This window comes from Hemibagrus wyckioides, linkage group LG09 (assembly GCF_019097595.1).
Source record: "Hemibagrus wyckioides isolate EC202008001 linkage group LG09, SWU_Hwy_1.0, whole genome shotgun sequence".
Taxonomy (NCBI): Eukaryota; Metazoa; Chordata; class Actinopteri; order Siluriformes; family Bagridae; genus Hemibagrus; species Hemibagrus wyckioides.
The window spans coordinates 27,815,875-27,838,780 of record NC_080718.1 but is presented as its reverse complement, the minus strand read 5'-3'; the positions used below and the strand labels follow the sequence as shown (position 1 = coordinate 27,838,780).

Here is a 22,906-nt window from a genome sequence, read left to right as displayed (position 1 = left end):
CAGAAAAATGTATAAAATCTTCTCTTTCTCTTTTTTTTGGTTCATATGTATAAATAAAAGTCTTTTATTTCAACATGTTGCTCTTGCGGGGTTAAAATAACCTACAAGTGTAAATAGAATTAGCGTTTGGTTTTTTCTTTCTTTGACTTGAGAATCAAAAAGAAGAACCTAGTTTTATGTAAAAGTCATTTTATTATTAAAGAAAGAAAACTTTAATTAAAGAAAGTCACTGTTATCATCATGGTGATTTTTGTGTGATGTAACTGATGCAGTAGAAATACAGTTTGCTATAAAATTTATTTTCATAGACAAAACCTGATCTGTAATAAGTGTAAAGTCTTTAACAAGCTCCTCCCCCACTCTCCTGAGAACCACAAGCTCCTCCCCCACTCTCCTGAAGACCACAAGCTCCTCCCTCACTCTCCTGAAGACCACAAGCTACTCCCATCACCTTGAGGACCACAAGCTTCTCCCACTATTGTGAACAACACAAGCTCCTCCCACCATCCTGATGACCACAAGCTCCTCCCCCACCATCCTTCAGAATGGCAAGAGGAGGAGCTTATGGGCTTCAGGATGGCAAGAGGAGGAGCTTATGGGCTTCAGGATGGCAGGAGGAGGAGCTTATGGGCTTCAGGATGGCAGGAGGAGGAGCTTATGGGCTTCAGGATGGCAGGAGGAGGAGCTTATGGGCTTCAGGATGGCAGGAGGAGGAGCTTATGGGCTTCAGGATGGCAGGAGGAGGAGCTTATGGGCTTCAGGATGGCAGGAGGAGGAGCTTATGGGCTTCAGGATGGCAGGAGGAGGAGCTTATGGGCTTCAGGATGGCAGGAGGAGGAGCTTATGGGCTTCAGGATGGCAGGAGGAGGAGCTTATGGGCTTCAGGATGGCAGGAGGAGGAGCTTATGGGCTTCAGGATGGCAGGAGGAGGAGCTTATGGGCTTCAGGTTAGCAGGAGGAGCATCTTATGGGCTTCAGGATGGCAGGAGGAGGAGCTTACGGGCTTCAGGGTGGCAGGAGGAGGAGCTTACGGGCTTCAGGGTGGCAGGAGGAGGAGCTTACGGGCTCCTGGGTGGCAGGAGGAGGAGCTTACGGGCTCCTGGGTGGCAGGAGGAGGAGCTTACGGGCTTCAGGGTGGCAGGAGGAGGAGCTTACGGGCTTCAGGGTGGCAGGAGGAGGAGCTTACGGGCTTCAGGGTGGCAGGAGGAGGAGCTTACGGGCTTCAGGATGGCAGGAGGAGCTTACGGGCTTCAAGATGGCAAGAGGAGGAGCTTACGGGTTTCAGGATGGCAAGAGGAGCAGCTTACAGGCTTCAGGATGGCAAGAGGAGGAGCTTACAGGCTTCAGGATGGCAAGAGGAGGAGCTTACGGGCTTCAGGATGGCAAGAGGAGGAGCTTACAGGCTTCAGGATGGCAAGAGGAGGAGCTTACAGGCTTCAGGATGGCAAGAGGAGGAGGAGCTTATGGGCTTTAACCCCACGACTATCAGCTCAGTCACACAGAAACATCAATCAACTGACATCAAGATAAAAATATCATTATGGCTTCTTCTCTTAAAAAAATAAAAATAAAAAAATTTAAAAGTACCTTTTATTTTCTTCTGTACAAAATCATAACTCTTTTACTCCGTATCAGATGTTTCCATTATTTATCACCAAAAATCAAGCAGTAACAAATCATACAGACTCCAAATACACAACTTTTTTAAAGTGGATCCATTTGCTTCATTGGTTCTGGACCTGGTTTGCATGTGTGTGTGTGTGTAACAGTCAGGCGATAGGAGTGTGTGTGTGTGTGTGTGTGTGTGTGTGTGTGTGTAACAGTCAGGCGATAGGTGTGTGTGTGTGTGTGTGTGTGTGTGTGTGTAACAGTCAGGCGATAGGTGTGTGTGTGTGTGTGTGTGTGTGTGTATAACAGTCAGGCGATAGGAGTGTGTGTGTGTGTGTGTGTGTGTGTGTGTAACAGTCAGGCGATAGGTGTGTGTGTGTGTGTGTGTGTGTGTGTATAACAGTCAGGCGATAGGAGTGTGTGTGTGTAACAGTCAGGCGATAGGAGTGTGTGTGTGTGTAACAGTCAGGCGATAGGAGTGTGTGTGTGTAACAGTCAGGCGATAGGAGTGTGTGTGTGTAACAGTCAGGCGATAGGAGTGTGTGTGTGTAACAGTCAGGCGATAGGAGTGTGTGTGTGTGTGTGTAACAGTCAGGCGATAGGAGTGTGTGTGTGTGTGTGTGTAACAGTCAGGCGATAGGAGTGAGTGTGTGTGTGTGTGTGTGTGTGTGTGTGTGTAACAGTCAGGCGATAGGAGTGTGTGTGTGTGTGTGTGTGTGTGTGTGTGTGTGTAACAGTCAGGCGATAGGTGTGTGTGTGTGTGTGTGTAACAGTCAGGCGATAGGTGTGTGTGTGTGTAACAGTCAGGCGATAGGTGTGTGTGTGTGTGTAACAGTCAGGCGATAGGTGTGTGTGTGTGTGTAACAGTCAGGCGATAGGTGTGTGTGTGTGTGTAACAGTCAGGCGATAGGTGTGTGTGTGTGTGTGTGTGTAACAGTCAGGCGATAGGTGTGTGTGTGTGTGTGTGTGTAACAGTCAGGCGATAGGTGTGTGTGTGTGTGTGTGTAACAGTCAGGCGATAGGTGTGTGTGTGTGTGTGTGTGTAACAGTCAGGCGATAGGTGTGTGTGTGTGTGTGTAACAGTCAGGCGATAGGTGTGTGTGTGTGTGTGTGTGTGTAACAGTCAGGCGATAGGTGTGTGTGTGTGTGTGTGTGTGTGTGTGTGTACACAAGATAGCACATACAGTATAAATTCTAAACCCAAGTTATTTTCTAAATACATGTAAAAAGTTATATATAAGGCAAAAAATTAAACACTCTATAACTAATTCAGTGAACTCTGTTTTTTTGGCAGTGTAAGAAAAAAAAGAAAAGAATAAGAGTGCAATAAAACAGCTAAAAGGCTCGTACCATCAACAGTCCATGTCTCCTGGTGGAACAGTGAACACTGGCGACAAATACAGCTTGTAACTCGTAATTACGGCAGTGTTTAAAAATAAACAAATAACTGACGCAAAAATCCGTACCTGAGCTTCAGTCTCATTTCCCATTGATGTGATCGTGGCTCTCAGCTTTCCTCCAGGATGAGGAGTGTTTTAATAAAACGCAGGTGGAGCATCAGCAAGTATCAGACTATTCCAAAAGGGCTGATGAGACAAAATCGGAAAAGTCTTCAATTTGTGTGTGTGTGTTTTAGTCAGCCAATCACGTTGCAGCAGCACAAAGCATAATCACTCATCCTGATTGGAGTCAGCTTCACGCGTCCACTGCTGCCCTCTAGTGGCGAAAAATATATCGGTAAAATATCACTATAGAATTTTCATGGAAGTGTCATTTTCTCAAGCTTTACAAAACAGTTAAAAACTCTTTAGCAGAGATTCTTTCAATCCCAAACATCGAGAGCAGTAATTTAATGCACTCCACATTCCCATGCTCACACGGCCCTATACTGACCTGTGTAGCAGGTAGTCAGTGTGTATTAGGTGTGTTTGAGCATGTGTGTGAAAATGTTGGACCAGAAAAAGTGAATTAAATATAAAAGGCTGAGGTTGGATTTAAAAACAAAAAAAGGAATATGTTATTTTTATATCATGTTCGTATTTCTATTCCAATTTTATTTAAACACTAAATAAATCCCTATACGCTGCCTGCGATTTATCTGAAACCTTCACACTGTCTGTTTTCACCCTACATACATAAGATTATCATAAAAGTCACATATCAAAGGCAATACACTATATTGCCAAAAGTTTTGGGACGTCTGCCTTTCCATGCACATGAATGTAATATGGAGTTGTCCCGCCCTTTGTAGCTATAACAGCTTCAACTCTTCTGGGAAGGCTTTCCACAAGGTTTAGGAGTGTGTTTATGGGGATTTTTGACCATTACTCTAGAAGAACATTTGTGAGGTCAGGCACTGATGTTGGTCGAGAAGGTCTGGCTCACAGTCTCCACTCTAATTCATCCCAAAGGTGTTCTATCAGGTTGAGGTCAGGACTCTGTGCAGTTCCTCCACACCAAACTCACTCATCCATGTCTTTATGGACCTTGCTTTGGTCACTGGTGTACAGTCATGTTGGAACAGGAAGGGGTCATCCCCAATCTGTTCCCACAAAGAGCATGAAATTGTCCAAAATGTCTTGGTATGAAGCTGAAGCATTAAGAGTTCCCTTCGCTGGAACTAAGGAGCCGAGCCCAACCCCTGAACTCGATGATTTGGAGGGGTGTCCCAATACTTTTGGCAGTATAGTGTATGTGGCAACGTAAACACAAACTCGGCAGCTTCATAGAGCTAGAAAGGCAGAAAGTTGTGTGAGCTTTAGGCATTTCTGGGATATTTCTAGTGGCCAAACGAGTATATGAAAGAGAGCCCAGCGTAGCCCCGCCCACCTGAACCTGAAGAAAATGGCAACAAAGGAAAGAAAATCAGTGAAGTGAAAATTCGTGCTCTTCCACAGAGATTATATGTATATTATAAGGTACATATTAAACGAGGAGGAGAGAATGATTATGGAAGATTATGGAAATGGCAGCAGGTTTGAGGAGTTATTACGCTCTCAGGTGAAGCGACTGCACTCTCGACGTTCCACACGAAAATAATTGCGTTGTTTTGACCTTTGTAGAGACAGACAGCTTCACATCACTGCTGTACGTTTACGGCTCAGGTACAGACATTTATACGTTAAAAAAAAATCCAATATCGTAAGACGGCGTATTTTTTAAAACCTCTCACAAAGTCTCAGTTCCATTCCAAAAGTTCACCAAGAACCTGATCTATATAATGTCGTACTCGGGTTCTCATTTTTAGCTGGACATTAAACTCCATTCTGTCTCTCTTCAAATCCTGGATTCTGATCTGATCTGAACACCGAGCTAATAAGCGCTTCATGGATCTGCTCCACAGAAGTGGGAGATGATCTGAGAACCTGTAGGTGTGACGGCGCTCCGGCTCACAGCTGGCTGGTTTCCTCAGTGGGTGAGGGGGAGTGGAGAAGATCGCGTTGCTCTGCAGGATCCTCCTCGTCGGGGAAGTGGATGGGTGACGAAGGGGCGGAGCTCTTCGGCGTCCGGATTCGCACCTGAGGAACATCGGTAGACAGATATAGCAATATGACAGAGGACAATGAGATTTAAACACACTGATGGGACATGTAGCTTACTATCCATTTATTTATTTATTTGGTCAGAACTAGAAACAGAAGATCACACGAGAGCGAGGTTACAACTCAGAGTCATGTTCTTACAGGAAAACAATAAAAATACGTTTATACACGTTTATAAATCTATACGTTATATACGTTTAACATTTTATTTATAACAACGGCATTTTGTACTTTTTATCCGTTTACGGTTACACTTATGATAAAATCTGCAAAAACAGTTCACTCATCAGCCTGTCTGTCTCTCTGACTCACTCTCACTCTGTCTGTCTCTCTGACTCTCTCTCACTCTGTCTGTCTCTCTCACTCTGTGTCTGTCTCAATGCCTCTCTCTGTCTCTCTCACTCTGTCTGTCTCTCTGACTCTCTCTCTCTGTGTCTGTCTCAATGTCTCTGTCTGTCTCTCTCTCAGACTCTCTGTCTCTCTCTCTCCCCCTCTCTGTCTGTCTCGCTCTCCCTGACTGACTGTCTCTATCTGTCTCTCTCTCTGACTGTCTGCCTGTCTCTCCCTCTTTCTCTCTCTGACTGTCTGTCTCTCTCTATGTTTCTTTCTCTCTCTCTCTCTTGATATCTAAAGTTACCTCTGACTGTTTACAAAGCTCTGACACTGGAGACTCCCTCCATAAACGAATCTACAGGTTTTTAATCCATCCCTGCGATCACGCTGTTACTATGGAAACAATAAAGTATCAGGTCGAGCCTTTAAATAAATAAATCCTACATAAACCTGTGATCTGTCAGATCTGCAGGGATAGAACATAAATCAACACTTTCTGACCTTCTGTGTTAAGCGCACGTGTAGTGTGTGTGTGTGTGTGTGTGTGTGTGATTTGTTTTTGTTTTTTTACCCTGGATTTTTTGGGGGTTTTCCTCCAGGGGCAGGGGAGACGCAGGAAGCTGGTGCAGGCGAGAAAACAGCGCAGTGAAAACACCACCTCCATCAACGACATGACGATGATCAAACACCAGAGGGTCAGAGTCGTCCCCTACAGAGAGAGAGAGAGAGAGAGAGAGAGAGAGAGAAGCAGAGAGTGGGAGAGAGAGAGAGACAGAGAGAGAGAAGTAGAGAGGGGGAGAGAGGGGGAGAGAGAGAGAGAGAGAGAAGTAGAGAGAGGGAGAGAGAGAGACAGAGACAGAGAAGTAGAGACACAGAGATAGAGGGGGGGAGAGAGAGAGAGAGAAGGAGAGGGAGAGAGAGAGGGGAGCATGAATAAAACTCTTAATGTTAAGCTCTCTGTGATAAACGAGTGTGAGTGCAGTTCTGGGTCAGAGCTGTGTACTGACGTAAATGCGTGTGGGGTCGAAGGGACACTCGTTGGTGATGCTGTAGGTGTTGTAGGTGTTGTACGTCCCGTTCAGTTTGCACTGCTTCAGCAGACTGGAGCCGTCGTTGTCGATGGCTGTAACGATGGAGGCTAAGACACTGATGGCGGCAGCCACGCCCAAAATGCAGATCACCATGCTGACCACCAACAAGAGCCATTTCTGTAGGGACAGGGGCGTACATACGTTAAATATATAACCATCATCACCACCATCATCATCACTATCATCATCATCATCATCACCACCACCATCACCACCACCACCACCATCATCATCACCATCATCTCCACCACCATCATCACTATCACCATCATCTCCACCATCATCATCACTATCACCATCATCATCACTATCACCATCATCATCACTATCACCATCATCTCCACCACCATCATCACTATCACCATCATCTCCACCATCATCATCACTATCACCATCATCACTACCACCATCATCACTATCACCATCATCATCACTATCACCATCATCACCACCACCATCATCTCCACCATCATCATCACTATCACCATCATCATCACTATCACCATCATCTCCACCACCACCATCACTATCACCATCATCTCCACCATCATCTCCACCATCATCATCACTACCATCATCATCACCACCACCATCATCTCCACCACCATCATCACTATCACCATCATCTCCACCATCATCATCACTATCACCATCATCATCACTATCACCATCATCACCACGATCATCATCATCATCTCCACCATCATCATCACCACTATCACCATCATCATCACTATCACCATCATCATCACTATCACCACCACCACCACCATCATCATCACTATCACCATCACCACCACCATCATCATCACCACCACCACCATCATCTCCACCATCATCATCACCATCACCACCATCATCATCACCACCACCATCATCACTATCACCATCATCACTATCACCATCATCACTATCACCATCATCACTATCACCATCATCTCCACCATCATCACCACTATCACCATCATCACTATCACCATCATCACTATCACCATCATCTCCACCATCATCATCACTATCACCATCATCTCCACCATCATCATCACTATCACCATCATCTCCACCACCATCATCACTATCACCATCATCACTACCACCATCATCACTATCACCATCATCTCCACCACCATCATCACTATCACCATCATCACCACCACCATCATCACTATCACCATCATCACCACCACCATCATCACTATCACCATCATCACCACCACCATCATCACTATCACCATCATCTCCACCACCATCATCACTATCACCATCATCATCATCACTATCACCATCATCTCCACCATCATCATCACTATCACCATCATCACCACGATCATCATCATCATCTCCACCATCATCATCACCACTATCACCATCATCATCACTATCATCACCACCACCACCATCATCATCATCACCACCACCACCACCACCATCATCACTATCACCATCATCACCACTATCACCATCATCACCACTATCACCATCATCACCACTATCACCATCATCACCACTATCACCATCATCACTATCACCATCATCATCACTATCACCATCATCATCACTATCACCATCACCACCACCACCATCATCACCACCACCACCACCACCATCATCATCACCATCATCACTATCACCATCATCATCACTATCACCACCACCACCACCACCACCACCACCACCACTATCACCACCATCATCATCATCACTATCACCATCACCACCACCATCATCATCACCACCACCACCATCATCTCCACCATCATCATCACTATCACCATCATCTCCACCATCATCATCACTATCACCATCATCATCACTACCACCATCACCATCACCACCATCATCATCACCACCACCATCATCATCATCACTATCACCATCATCACTATCACCATCATCATCACTACCACCATCATCTCCACCATCATCATCACTATCACCATCATCATCACTACCATCACCAACACCATCATCATCACTATCACCATCATCTCCACCATCATCACCATCACCACCATCATCATCATCACCACCACCATCATCACTATCACCATCATCATCACTATCACCATCATCTCCACCATCATCATCATCACTATCACCATCACCATCATCTCCACCATCACCACCATCATCACCACCACCATCATCTCCACCATCATCATCACTATCACCATCATCTCCACCATCATCATCACTATCACCATCATCTCTATCTCCACCATCATCACTATCACCATCATCTCCACCATCATCATCACTATCACCATCATCTCCACCATCATCATCACTATCACCATCATCTCTATCTCCACCATCATCACTATCACCATCATCTCCACCATCACTATCACCATCATCTCCACCATCATCACTATCTCCACCATCATCACTATCACCATCATCTCCACCATCATCATCACTATCACCATCATCTCCACCATCATCATCACTATCACCATCATCATCACTATCACCATCATCTCCACCATCACCATCATCATCACTATCACCATCATCTCCACCATCACTATCACCATCATCTCCACCATCATCACTATCTCCACCATCTCCACCATCATCACTATCACCATCATCTCCACCATCATCATCACTATCACCATCATCTCTATCTCCACCATCATCACTATCACCATCATCTCCACCATCACTATCACCATCATCTCCACCATCATCACTATCTCCACCATCTCCACCCTCATCACTATCACCATCTCCACCATCATCATCACTATCATTATCATCACCATCACCATCATCATCACTATCATTATCATCACCATCACCATCATCTCCACCATCATCATCACTATCTCCACCATCTCCACCCTCATCACTATCACCATCATCTCCACCATCATCATCACCATCACCATCATCTCCACCATCATCATCATCACTATCTCCACCCTCATCACTATCACCATCTCCACCATCATCATCACTATCATTATCATCACCATCACCATCATCTCCACCATCATCATCATCAGTGCTACATGACTTCTTTCACACCTGTTATCTCGTTTGCTGAGTATTAATTATATAAACAATGCAACTGAAAACATGCAGCATGATTCATTTCTCTCATTCCTCCTACAGGTGAGTCAATTCAGAGTCGATTGAGAGATTTGTTGACTCGCTGTGATCAAGTGTATCTCTCAATCCTCTCCCTACGTCACTACTCAGGACGATGGTCAGAGTCTCGGCCATTTTAAGTTCTGTCTATCTCTCGTTCACAAAATCTTTAAATAAAAAAATCCCACAGCGCACCACAAAAAAAACTGAAAAACAAAAACAGGAAGCTCACTATGTTCTCTTACTGCCAGTGACATCACATTTGAGAGAGAGAGAGAGGGAGAGAGAGGAGAGAGGAGAGTAAGAGGGAGACAGAAGAGTAATATCTGATATGTTTGGGTTTGTAAACTGACCGATGAGGAAACTGAGTCATTACTGTCCCAGTGGGCAGAGAGTCAGTCCTTCACTACCTAGGGCACTAGAGAGCTGATTGGGACACACCCTGTAATCATGTTTATTAGTAAACTTTCTCACTAAATCAGTTATACAGGACTGTAGTGTGTGACTCCCCAGAGTGTCTGTACAACAGAAAACAACACTTTCTAGGGTTCTGTCCTGGACAGTGGACGGTTAGATGTGAGATCCATTTCCTTTTTAAATTGATATGCTTTACAGAATCTAAACAGATAACTGAATGAGTGAAAGATCTCTATCGTTATCTGTGTCAACGCTCTGGTGGAAGGAAGTGATGCGGCTCAGTGTGGTGAAACCTGAGGGATCTGAGGATTTTGTTTTATCCAAACAGCCTCCTGTATGAAATGTGTGTGAACTTACCAACGTCTGGTTCTTCATGTTCTTAGACAGCGTGATGGCTGTTATCCCACCAATGACCGCCTGAAGAGCAGAAAGAATGAGTTTATATTTATCATTAATGGGATTATAAATCATTATAAACACAGAGAGTGGGATTATAAATCATTATAAACACAGAGTGGGATTATAAATCATTATAAACAGTGAGAGTGGGATTATAAATCATTATAAACACAGAGGGTGGGATTATAAATCATTATAAACACAGAGGGTGGGATTATAAATCATTATAAACACAGAGGGTGGGATTATAAATCATTATAAACACAGAGCGTGGGATTATAAATCATTATAAACACAGAGCGTGGGATTATAAATCATTATAAACACAGAGCGTGGGATTATAAATCATTATAAACACAGAGTGGGATTATAAATCATTATAAACACAGAGTGGGATTATAAATCATTATAAACACAGAGTGGGATTATAAATCATTATAAACACAGAGGGTGGGATTATAAATCATTATAAACACAGAGGGTGGGATTATAAATCATTATAAACACAGAGGGTGGGATTATAAATCATTATAAACACAGAGCGTGGGATTATAAATCATTATAAACACAGAGCGTGGGATTATAAATCATTATAAACACTGAGAGTGGGATTATAAATCATTATAAACACAGAGCGTGGGATTATAAATCATTATAAACACAGAGCGTGGGATTATAAATCATTATAAACACAGAGCGTGGGATTATAAATCATTATAAACACAGAGCGTGGGATTATAAATCATTATAAACACAGAGTGGGATTATAAATCATTATAAACACAGAGGGTGGGATTATAAATCATTATAAACACAGAGGGTGGGATTATAAATCATTATAAACACTGAGAGTGGGATTATAAATCATTATAAACACAGAGCGTGGGATTATAAATCATTATAAACACAGAGCGTGGGATTATAAATCATTATAAACACAGAGCGTGGGATTATAAATCATTATAAACACAGAGCGTGGGATTATAAATCATTATAAACAGTGAGAGTGGGATTATAAATCATTATAAACACAGAGCGTGGGATTATAAATCATTATAAACACAGAGCGTGGGATTATAAATCATTATAAACACAGAGCGTGGGATTATAAATCATTATAAACAGTGAGAGTGGGATTATAAATCATTATAAACACAGAGCGTGGGATTATAAATCATTATAAACACAGAGCGTGGGATTATAAATCATTATAAACACAGAGCGTGGGATTATAAATCATTATAAACACAGAGTGGGATTATAAATCATTATAAACACAGAGTGGGATTATAAATCATTATAAACACTGAGAGTGGGATTATAAATCATTATAAACACAGAGGGTGGGATTATAAATCATTATAAACACAGAGGGTGGGATTATAAATCATTATAAACACAAAGGGTGGGATTATAAATCATTATAAACACTGAGAGTGGGATTATAAATCATTATAAACACAGAGAGTGGGATTATAAATCATTATAAACACAGAGTGGGATTATAAATCATTATAAACACAAAGGGTGGGATTATAAATCATTATAAACACAAAGTGGGATTATAAATCATTATAAACACTGAGAGTGGGATTATAAATCATTATAAACACAGAAAACCTGCACGCAGGCCATGAATCTGTCTCGTTTCATTACGCATTCTTTAAATCTTCCTCCCATCATTAAGGACTACGGAAACTTCCTGTTGTCTCGTGTATACGCTCGGCTCAAACAGGAAGTCATGAATGACCGCTTAAGAGTCGACTAGCACGTCGTTTCTTAAAATAGATTTAATTTGATTAAATATTTGATTAAATGTGCGATTAATTATTCAGAGACATTTATTTATTTTTAAAACACCTCTTCACTAAAGGGTGCCAATAATTACACATTAGTAGTTTACACAAATCCTTAACTGAAGAACATCTGTGTCTTTTTTTCTTAAAATTTCCTACCTGGAATTTCACCAGCTTTTTCCCACAGGCTGATTGCCAGATAGATTTTCCGGACTTTCTGACATCCAGCTCACGTTTACGTAACGCCGCTGTAATGCGTGTAATAAGTGATACATTGCTGGATGAAGCGGAGCTCCAGTTACTGCCTCAGATGTGATTTCCCAGAACTGCACAGCCTCGAGTCTTTTATTCCTCCTGCACCATTTATCAACACTGACGTTTTTACCGATTAAATGTTAGATGTTACAGACTTGATCAGTTTGTATTCACATTTAACACGTCACTCACGTTAGAGCAGCTAGAAACATACCTTCCTTCGCAAGTGTTTTCTCTTTTTTAAGTAAACCCCGATCTGCTGGTCAAAGACCTACTTGAGCTATCAACACCTTCGCATCTGACCAATCAGAATCCAGAACTCGACAATAGTGCGTTAGGAACTGTATAACAATTCTGAAATCCCATCATTCTGCTCAGGATGTAAAGCACTGGCTCGTGGTTCGTTCCTTCGTTAAGATTTTAAATCAATATTAGGAGAAACGCAGCTAGACGTACCAGGAGGCCGGCGACCAGGGTGATGATGTTGCCGATGGCGTACTCGATGGTGGCCATCTGAATGTTCACCTTGACGTCACGCAGCACGGTGCCGTGCACCAGCGCCCCCAACAGGAAGTTCACGTGACCCACCAGCACCAGGCCCAAGCCCATCTTCATCAGGACCTTGGCATCCTTCAGGCTCCGACAGCACACACCTGAACAAAAAGAAAAGACTGGCATGATTTTTTTTAGAAAAAAATAAAATAGGCAAAAGTTAACCTCTGATTTATCCTATTATAGAAAAACAACAAATAGGGTTTTTTTTTAAGCTAAAAAACTATGTTTTGATCCGACTCCTGTTTATCAGATGTCAGAGAGAAATAACGTTAATAAAATTAAAATAAGTAAGTTTTTTTTCTTTATTAGACTCAATTTTATTCTAATTAATACTTTATATTTAAAATTTCAGCAATTTTTGTGTGACGTTTGTGTGAAATTATGAAATGCTTACAAAAAAAATATTTTTAAAAACAATCAAAGAAATAAAATAAGGAACAAATCAGAAAAGGAAAAAAAAATTGCATATTTTTTAAACAGTCCCTAGTGTTTTGTTTTTGTTCATATTTTGCTTGCTATGCAGAAATTATACAAAAATCTTTTGCCTTACTGTTCCTCCAAAAAAAACTAAAAATCTCTGTTTTCAATGAGATTTGTATAAATCTTTATATTCCGCAAATTTACTGCACCAGATTTAAATTAAAGCACCAAATAACTCTTAATCCTACAGATCGGGATCCTGATTGGTCGAAAGCAGTTGATTCATTTTTCTATGAATAACTATTAATCCCACAGATCTGGTTCCTGATTGGTCAGAAGCAGTTGATTAGTCTTCTTTATTCCTGCTGAAGGAACAACTGATTACAGCCTCTGAGACGTGTGCTAACTTGTTTTAATGAGATGTAACCATAAACAAATAAAAAACATGATGTAATAATTCCTCTTTATTAAACAATCACATAATTACAGGAAAATTGCTGTGGGATTAGAGGGATAAACCACTTCAGGAACTCCTCCCCTTCACCACACCTCTCTGCTGCTGCTGATTTATTTATTTTCTCTTTAAACCGCATGACACTGCGTTATTATTTACAGTGAGGGAAAAAATGATTTGATCCCCTGCTGATTTTGTACGTTTGCCCACTGACACCGAAATGATCAGTCTGTAATTTTAATGGTCGGTGTATTTGAACAGTGAGAGACAGAATAACAACAAAAAAATCCAGAAAAACACATTTCAGAAAAGTTCTACATTGATTTGCATTTTAATGAGTGAAATAAGTATTTGATCCCCTATCAATCAGAAAGATTTCTGGCTCCCAGGTGTCTTTTATACAGGTAAGGAGCTGAGATTACAGTAGGAGCACTCTCGGGGAGTGCTCTTAATCTCAGCTCCTTAACTGTATGAAAGACACCTGTCCACAGAAGGAAGCAATCAATCAGATTCCAAACTCTCCATCATGGCCAAGACCAAAGAGCTGTCCATGTCAGGGACAAGATTGTAGACCTACACAAGGCTGGAATGAGCTACAAGACCATCTCCAAGCAGCTTGGTGAGAAGGTGACAACAGATTATTCCCAAAGGGAAGAAACACAAAAGGACTGTCGATCTTCCTCGGTCTGGGGCTCCATGCAAGATCTCACCTCATGGAGTTTCAATGATCATGAGAACGGCGAGGAACCAGCCCAGAATTACACTGGAGGACTTTGTCAATGATCTCAAGGCAGCTGGGACCACAGTCACCAAGAAAACAATTGGTAACACACTACGCCGTGAAAGACTGAAATCCAGTAGCGCCCGCAACGTCCCCCTGCTAAAGAAAGCACATGTACAGGCTCATCTGAAGTTTGCCAGTGAACATCTGAATGATTCAGAGGAGAACCGGGTGAAAGTGTTGTGGTCAAATGAGACCAAAATCCAGCTCTTTGGCATCAACTCAACTCGTCATGTTTGGAGGAGGAGGAATGCTGCCTATGACTCCAAGAAGACCATCCCCACCGTCAAACATGGAGGTGGAAACATTATGCTTTGGGGGTGTTTTTCTGCTAAGGGGACAGGACAACTGCACTGCATCAAAGGGACGATGGACGGAGCCACGTGCCGTCAAATCTTGAGTGAGAACCTCCTTCCCTCAGCCAGGACATTGAAAATGGGTTGTGGATGGATATTCCAGCCTGACAATGACCCAAAACACACGGCCAAGGCAACAAAGGAGTGGTTCAAAAAGAAGCACATTAAGGTCCTGTAGTGGCCTAGCCAGTGTCCAGACCTTAATCCCATAGAAAATCTGTGGAGGGAGCTGAAGGGTCAGCCACAAAACCTTAAGGACTTGGAGAGGATCTGCAAAGAGGAGTGGGCCCAAATTCCTTGAGATGTGTGCAAACCTGGTGGCCAACTACAAGAAATGTCTGATGTCTGTGATTGCCATCAAGGGTTTGCCACCAAGTACTGCCACTACTTTTGCAAAAGGGTCAAATACTTATTTCACTCAATAAAATGCAAATCAATGTAGAACTTTTCTGAAATGTGTTTTTCTGGATTTTTTTGTTGTTATTCTGTCTCTCACTGTTCAAATACACCGACCATTAAAATTACAGACTGATCATTTCTTTGTCAGTGGGCAAACGTACAAAATCAGCAGGGGATCAAATGATTTTTTCCCTCACTGTATTTCATCTCCAGCACAGTTTTGTCACTGTTTAAATCCTGACTCAAAGTGCTGCTGTTGCTTACTTCAGTACAACGAGGCGACAGGCAGCAGCACGTCCTCGGATCACTGGGTGGGTGTGTGTGTGTGTGTGTGTGTGTGTGTGTGTGTGTCAACAAAGTTGTCGAACAGGTTCTGCGCTCTAAAATCAAACAGGAACTCTGGGACACTGAAGTGAAACTGAACAAACAAAAGAGACCCAGAGATCCAAAGATCATCATCATCATCATCATCATCTGCAAACTCCACAAAATGCTTAAAGCAGGAAAACCCTCCGTCCTAGTGGCGTTTTAATTTAAAATTTGTTCTTCAGGGTTTGTTCCCACTCTCAGGACTTTCGTCACATGACTGTGGCATGAACAGGAGTGTTCCTCTTTCCTCGGGGAGTACAGCTGTGCACTTTGTCTCAGTTGCAAAATAATGCACCACAAAAAAAACCCAGCTTGTTTCCCCAGACACTCTTAAAACACTTCAAATCTTCACCAATATGCTTATATCACTAACAAACAAGACCTTCTGAATGATTGGTTGCTCTAAATAAATACATAAAAATGTGTCTTTACATCATGGACAAAAATCAGATACAAAAAATATCAGAGAATTCTGGCTCTTTTAGGCGAGTCATTTTATTTGACTCACTTCACCAATATGAAGTGAATCAATGACTCCCCAAATGACTCCTCATGACTCAACCAAAGAAAGATCCGTTCAGACCAACGTCATCTTTGCAAAATGATGGCAAACCTTAACCAATAATTAAATAACACTATTTTGCTTTACATTTTATATAGGATAATAAATAGTCGTAAAATAATAGCAAGCGTCCCTTCATTATGGAGACTTTCGCATGTCTTTACAGCTTTACCACTGTCTGTTACAAAGAGTAACACTGGAGACTCCTTCCAATAACATTAAACAAGTTTTCTGTTACATAAAGACATTTTGTTATCAAGCTTAGTTTATCTACAGCGTTCACCGTACAAATCCCTGAGAATTAAGGAGCGCATCTCATATGAAACACAAACCTCTGACAACCCCATCATCCATCAGTGCTGCTGTTACAGGAAACTAATCAACTCTCCTGAGAAACTTCAAGCATAACTCCATAAGAGTCTCTTATGAAAGGTTAATGATTCCGTACGCCGTGAAAGTGTTATACTTTAAACTTTCTCTGATTAGATGCACTGATGGAATGATTTTATAAAGAGCCTAAGCAGTCTGTAGGTGAACTTATGTTTAGAATCCTGTTTATGTATATTATAGTGCAAACACTAATAAAGGAAAACATGTTTAATAGCACTGCAATCAACCACTTAGAAATAAAAACACCTAAGTTGAGCAAACACGTGCATGAAAGTCGTGGATCTAAGGTAAAAGTAGTGTGATTTACAAACCAAAGCATTGACACTAAACAATTAAAAATTTATTAAAATGTAATACAAACACACCTAAAATGGCTGGGGTGAGCTGCATTCAAGATCTTGTAAACGATTTCTAAATCGTACGGTACATTTAAACTGAGTCACTAATATCCCAAAGATGTTTAATACTCATGCTATAAAAGGTTTTTATTCTAGAAATAAAATGTATAGTGACATTATATATGCATGATTTACAAACTTTACTTTTTCACTAAACAGACTCGTAAACAATTAAAGCATACACACCTTGAACGCAGCCCCAGAAACGGCTGTCCCTAGCCATAATTATCAGGTTTTTAACGCTTTAAATACAACTTTTAAAAAATCCTTACCCATATTGACTTTATAGCGACTGTTTTTTTTGCTTTATGTTATCCTCAAGCGTCTAAAGAGCCCATGTTTTGCAGTTTATTCTAAATAAAGACGTCCCATATCTTCGTGTTTTCCGCCTATGCTCCACGCCCTGTACCTGAAGGGCGGCTCTAACGAACTCACTGACGTTATTTGGAACAGTCCATAATGTAGGAAAGGAGACGACTGCTGGGGGGAAAAAACACTTAAACATCTCGGTTCTTCATACAAATACCACTCTACTACCATATAACAAAATATTACAAAAATAATGCTCTATACAGTTAGTTAATAAATTGTAAAAGTCGCTGCTTTTTAACTCTGCTCCCGCTGTAATGTGGATTGTTCCGGAGTGGAAGCGGAGTTCCGTTCCACAGGTGTTGCGACCATTTTGGTAAGATCATCCGAAGGGTCACGTCAACGGCGACGCCATTTTGGTTAGGGCACGTTTCCAATTTAAACGTATTGACTTCAGTTGAAATCAAAGTCAAATAAAAAAAAATTTAATGTCGACAAAAAAATTAAAACCATAAAACTAGATAGGTGCTTTTTTTTTTTCTTTCACATTCCAACATTGTTATTTTATGTTTTTCCCCCAGTCACTTCCTATAGGCTGATTCGTGAGTACTAGTAAAAGAGGTTATCACTTAAAGGCATAAATTAAATGTACACTGGCACACAATTTTGCAATAATAAGCAATTAGACGGTACAACAATATTACAGATTATTTAAAAAGGATAAACATTTAGAAAAACATAAGGAAGAATGTGACTAGCACAGGCCTACATTTCATTGTTTTGAGGACTAAAACCAAAAGATGTACCACTATTAGCATATTATTTAACACCACTGCACTTAAAAACAAATTTATACCTATAATTTTGCATTTACCATCAATTTACAAGGGTCAAACCCCAGTCCTGAAGGGCTGCAGTGCTTCAGAGATTAGCACTGCCTCACTAACACCAAACTCATAATCACCCAATTACTGAATGCTTAAACAGCTGAATTTATTACATTAGAAGAGAAAATAAAACCTTTAGAACTTCCTAAATGTGACCAACATCCTTTTAGTAAAGTGTACCTGCCAGTCATCTTGGCAGTTATTGCAGCACTATGTACTCCAGGTGTGGAAATTATAAGCACTATGTTGAGAGTTGTGAGCTTTCATATCTAAGATTAAAACCACAAGTTCCTCCTCTAATCCTGGAGAACCCACCATCCTGCAGGATTTAGTATTCTCCTTCTCCAGCACATCTGATTCAGCTAATCACCTGATTACTAGCCATTCCTTAGATGAAGTCTATGTGGGTGGTAGAACAGAAAAACACAAAAATTTGCAGGACAGGGGGTTCTCCAGGAGCAGGCCTGAGAGCCTGTGCTCTAAAAGTGCACTTTATCCTAGTTCCTTGAATCCTCTTTGTGCATTAAACAATTGGTACATTATTTAAGATGGTAAATTACTAGGGTTTACATGTCATGGGATGAAGGAGGTATCAAGGAGGCTTTAATTAAGGTTTTGAGACGTACTCGTTGGTTATGTTCCTAAAAGAAAGCCACACCTACTCTAAATTAGAATCATCTGATTGCAATTTGCTCAGGTGTACCAAGTGTAATGTTTGGCATGCCTGATTATTTAGCAGACAACAAAATGTTGGTGTAAAACTTTAATTGTGTTTGGTGTGTAGTTTGCCTAACGTAATGGGGATGGTAGGGTTTTGTGTTTATTTCATATTGTCTGCTATAGCACCGTCTGTTGACTCGGTAGGTGTTCGTGATGTCTGGCCAGACGTTGGCGGTGAAATTTTAGCCAAAAGCTTTTTACGGACACCTCGTTTAAGCAAAGTTGGACCTAGCTTCCCAGTACCTTTTCAGATCTGGAGCTTGATTGATCTAAGAAGCAGTTTTGATCTAAGGTTGATGAATTGTGAGTCATAAAAACAAGCTTTAGTGATAAGTAAAAGAACATCTTCAATGTTAATGTTATTATCTGATCTGGGATTTTCTGTTTATTTCCCAGCTTCTTGGAGTGGTCCTGCTGAGACTAATATCTACCAAAAAGGAGAATCAGTGTACCTGCAAGTGTTTGCTTCATCATCTGCACCAGACCAGGAGCTCTTCATCCAGTCATGTTACGCTACACCATCTTCAAACCCCATGGAGAAATCCAGATCGGTTCTTATTCTAAACAAGGGGTGGGTACAGCACAGCTATATCCACTTCTTATCTACTTTTAAAACTTTTTTTATTTTACCTTTTATATCATGATTTGTTTTCAGATGCGTATCTTCTAAACAGTCCGCTATTGAGTTTGTCTCCAGACAGCGTGATTCCATTAACTTGTGCTTGGATACCTCCAGTCTGAAGTTCTCACAGGTGGGTTTTTACCAACAAATAGGAGGAGGGCTTTTGTCTAATGGCCTTGTTCCTTTGAAGACATTGATTTATAGGTTTAAACTTGGATTAATGGCAAATTTCAAGATGTCATTGGTTTTAATATTCAGTTTAGTTTTTATCTGCGTAATTTCCATCAATTCCGGATGGTGTAATGTGTTGAAAGGCCAAAAAGACAACAATGTGTGGAAAAATCTGAGCAAGTGAAAATTGGAGAAAGCAAATGTGATCAATGTTCACACTAAGATTGAGTCTTTGTAACCTATTTCTAGATTTTTAAGCTGAAAATTATTCTATTGGTGGATATCTTCAGTATGATAGAAATGCTTAATTTAACCAACTGATCCTTCAGGTTTACCTACACTGCAGCATGGTCTTCTCTTCTGCAGTGACCCCAGACACCAAATCCTGCAACTACAACAAGAACAATTCCCGGTAACTTGTCAAACCTCCCAAACATACAGGAATGTATACAATTTGCTTGGTTCCTCAAGGGTCATCTTCCTTATTTTTTATTTTTTTCCTTTTCAGCTGGGTTGAATTGACTGGCCAAACAAGTGTATGCGAGTGCTGTGCATCAAAATGTAAAGGTCCTCCTTCCTATGGTGGTCAGTATCCATTCTGTCTACTTGTTTTAATGGAAACTTGTGTAGTTATGGAAGCTTGAAAGACCAATATGTCTTATGGGAAGTTAAATTGTTAACTTCGCTTCAGTCGTACCTGTAGCATTTTTATGAATATGGTCTATTTCAGAATTGAAGGCACTTGTGAGTACTGGTCCATTCACCATTAAGGAAGAGCAAAATGAGGAACAATCACTGTCCAGCTCTTTCAATGCCACCGCCCAAGTTGGGTCTTCCACAGGAATGAATGGGACAGAATCCAGAACTTTCCCATCTCCAATGGAAAAAGGCTGGATTGTAGGCAGTGCCACTGTATCTGGAAACTCTAAGAAGAAAGTTCCCTACAGCTTTCCCTGGCTCTCTCAACCTCTGCTGTCAGAGAGCATCAGGGTTGTGAACCAAGACCCAGCAAGTGCTTTGTTGCCCTGGTTTCCAGGACTTTTTGTAGATGTTTCACCTGATCCAATTCTGAAAATGGTAATCGATATCCCAGAGCAGAAGAGTTCAGCCGGTTTTGTTGGTGTGTCCAGTCAGGATGTTGCTCCAAGTGAAAAAGCACACTCTGAGACCACCTCTGAAGAAAAGCATCAGGAAGCTAATGATAGGAAATCTCTAATTCCTGAACGTGTAAGTGAAGTTTACACGGCTGACTTGCCTGGTTTAAGGAACGACTGGGATTTGGGAGGAGATGATTCTGCGTTAGAGGGAGGTCACTCACCAGAGGAGGAACTGCGAGGTGACGTGTTTATGAACTACAAATGGCCGCAGCACTACGATCTCCAGGAGGATATGGTGCAAGCGGATGCTTTTGTGTCTCCTCAGATGGAAAAGCTTCCCGAGAAGCCTCAGGAAAACGAGGTTAAAAAGCTTAAAGGAGATGATTTTGCAAATCCGGGGTACGTGAAGAAAACATTAACTTTCAGTCAAGCTTCAGACGGATCCAGGTCTCTCAGCTATGAGGAAGAAGAAAGGAGTCCGAGCATGGATGAGCGGGAGGTCAGGAAAAGTAAGCTGGAGACGGAATGGAGAAAGGTGGAGGAAGAAGGAAGTCCAAAGGAAGTGGAAAAGGATCTGATGCAATCCTTGCTGGATATGGTGAGGTGAGGATAACTTTATTCTCCAAAAAAATGATTGATCACAATTTTAAAATCTCGACTGCTTTTGCAGGAATGTTTGATGCTTGGTTGAACAGCAAACTGACCACTTACTTTTATATACATGTTGAACATCTACGAGACTTGTTAATCACTTGCAGTATAGCAGCTCTTCTCTTAACGTTTAAGGCAAAAGTTATGTTGCTGAGAAACCATAAAGTGTAAGCTCCACTGTACTAAAGGTTGGGAAAACTTGGTTACAGCTTTGTCTCGGACATTGGAGACTCCTTCCATGAATGTTACTGAAACACCACCTTTAAAGCAAACCTCACACCAAGAAGTGTTTTTCTTGCATCTGTTAGATGTGTTAGCTGTTAATATAGGAACAGTACCATACAGAGCTGCTGTTCTGGAAGCTTAACACCTGACCAATCAGAATCCAGAACTGCACAGTGGTATAAATGGTGTTTGTGTCTAGTTCAACTTCACCAGCATTTTTTTTTTTTTTTTTTCCCTTGTCTGCAGGGGCTTGAACAAGACGATGTATGGTCAGTGATGTGAATGTCTGTATCTATAACTGACTTCAATAAAAATGCTGCAGGAAATTAAAAATGTTTTTTTTTTTTCTTCAGTAGTGTGGGCTTACTTTTACTTTTGCAACGGATTCTGACTAAACAAATCCTACCCCCTTCCTTTCATCAAGAGTCTATGTATTTACTGGGTAGGTAAATGTGTGGCACAGACGGCAAAGTATTGATCATTATTCTCATTAATATGTAGAAATTGTCAGATGTGTGTTAACATGTAGCTGAGCTGTCTTGGCTTGACTTATGCTCCTGTATGTACACACACTATTATCATCTAAGGCAGAGGTGGACAGTAAGTGCTCATTTACTTGAGTACTGTACTTGGGTACAATTTTTGAGTACCTGTACTTTACTAGTTATTTATTTTATTTTTTTGCAAACTTGTTACTTTAATGTCACTACATTTTGAAAGACAAATATTGTACTTTTTACTCCACTACATTTCTGTCAAGGTCACTGAGTAGAGAGTAGTTACGTTAATCAGAGGATTTTTTTTTTCTCTTCACTCTTGTAGCGTCTCGTGTCGTGAAGGTCAGTGGTTTTCCATCATATATATTTTTTTTTTTTTGAACTCTGGCCGTACGCATGTTCCAGTTTTTAGAAAAGAGTAAAGATTCTTTTCGTTTTAAATGTTTGTTTCTTTTACTGAAAACAAACCACATCACAGCCTACAAAAACTCTCAATCCAACCTGCA

The 22,906-nt window shown here is 41.2% G+C and overlaps 2 protein-coding genes across 3 annotated transcripts; one reads left to right on the top strand and one right to left on the bottom strand.

Moving 5' to 3' along the window:
- Nucleotides 1-2,486: 2,486 nt before the first annotated feature.
- Nucleotides 2,487-17,650, bottom strand: tmem54a (transmembrane protein 54a). Of its 2 annotated transcripts, none has more exons than XM_058398580.1 (6): nt 17,494-17,650; nt 12,994-13,190; nt 10,445-10,504; nt 6,491-6,691; nt 6,055-6,192; nt 2,487-5,126 (listed from the first exon to the last, which is right to left on the bottom strand). In XM_058398580.1, the coding sequence occupies exons 1-6, from the start codon at nt 17,495-17,497 to the stop codon at nt 4,998-5,000; spliced, it is 729 nt and encodes a 242-aa protein (XP_058254563.1). In that variant the 5' UTR covers nt 17,498-17,650; the 3' UTR covers nt 2,487-4,997. The 2 variants fall into 2 exon arrangements, with proteins under 2 accessions (XP_058254563.1, XP_058254562.1); XM_058398579.1 differs by having other exon boundaries at nt 17,408-17,638.
- A 1,544-nt stretch (nt 17,651-19,194) lies between these two features.
- Nucleotides 19,195-22,226, top strand: zpcx (zona pellucida protein C). The gene is made up of 7 exons (XM_058398530.1): nt 19,195-19,440; nt 19,534-19,708; nt 19,793-19,889; nt 20,260-20,342; nt 20,439-20,515; nt 20,661-21,630; nt 22,150-22,226. The coding sequence occupies exons 1-7, from the start codon at nt 19,215-19,217 to the stop codon at nt 22,178-22,180; spliced, it is 1,659 nt and encodes a 552-aa protein (XP_058254513.1). The 5' UTR covers nt 19,195-19,214; the 3' UTR covers nt 22,181-22,226.
- Nucleotides 22,227-22,906: the final 680 nt, after the last annotated feature.

Coding starts and splice junctions, on each gene's coding strand:
- tmem54a (XM_058398579.1), bottom strand. CDS start 17,444: ATGGCTAGGGACAGCCGTTTCTGGGGCTGCGTTCAAG. Junction 6,692..10,444: donor ACATGAAGAACCAGACGTTG/GTAAGTTCACAC, acceptor CTGTCCCTACAG/AAATGGCTCTTGTTGGTGGT. Junction 6,193..6,490: donor TCGACCCCACACGCATTTAC/GTCAGTACACAG, acceptor CTCTCTCTGTAG/GGGACGACTCTGACCCTCTG.
- zpcx (XM_058398530.1), top strand. CDS start 19,215: ATGGGGATGGTAGGGTTTTGTGTTTATTTCATATTGTCTGCTATAGCA. Junction 19,441..19,533: donor TGATCTAAGGTTGATGAATT/GTGAGTCATAAA, acceptor TTTATTTCCCAG/CTTCTTGGAGTGGTCCTGCT. Junction 20,516..20,660: donor AGGTCCTCCTTCCTATGGTG/GTCAGTATCCAT, acceptor GGTCTATTTCAG/AATTGAAGGCACTTGTGAGT.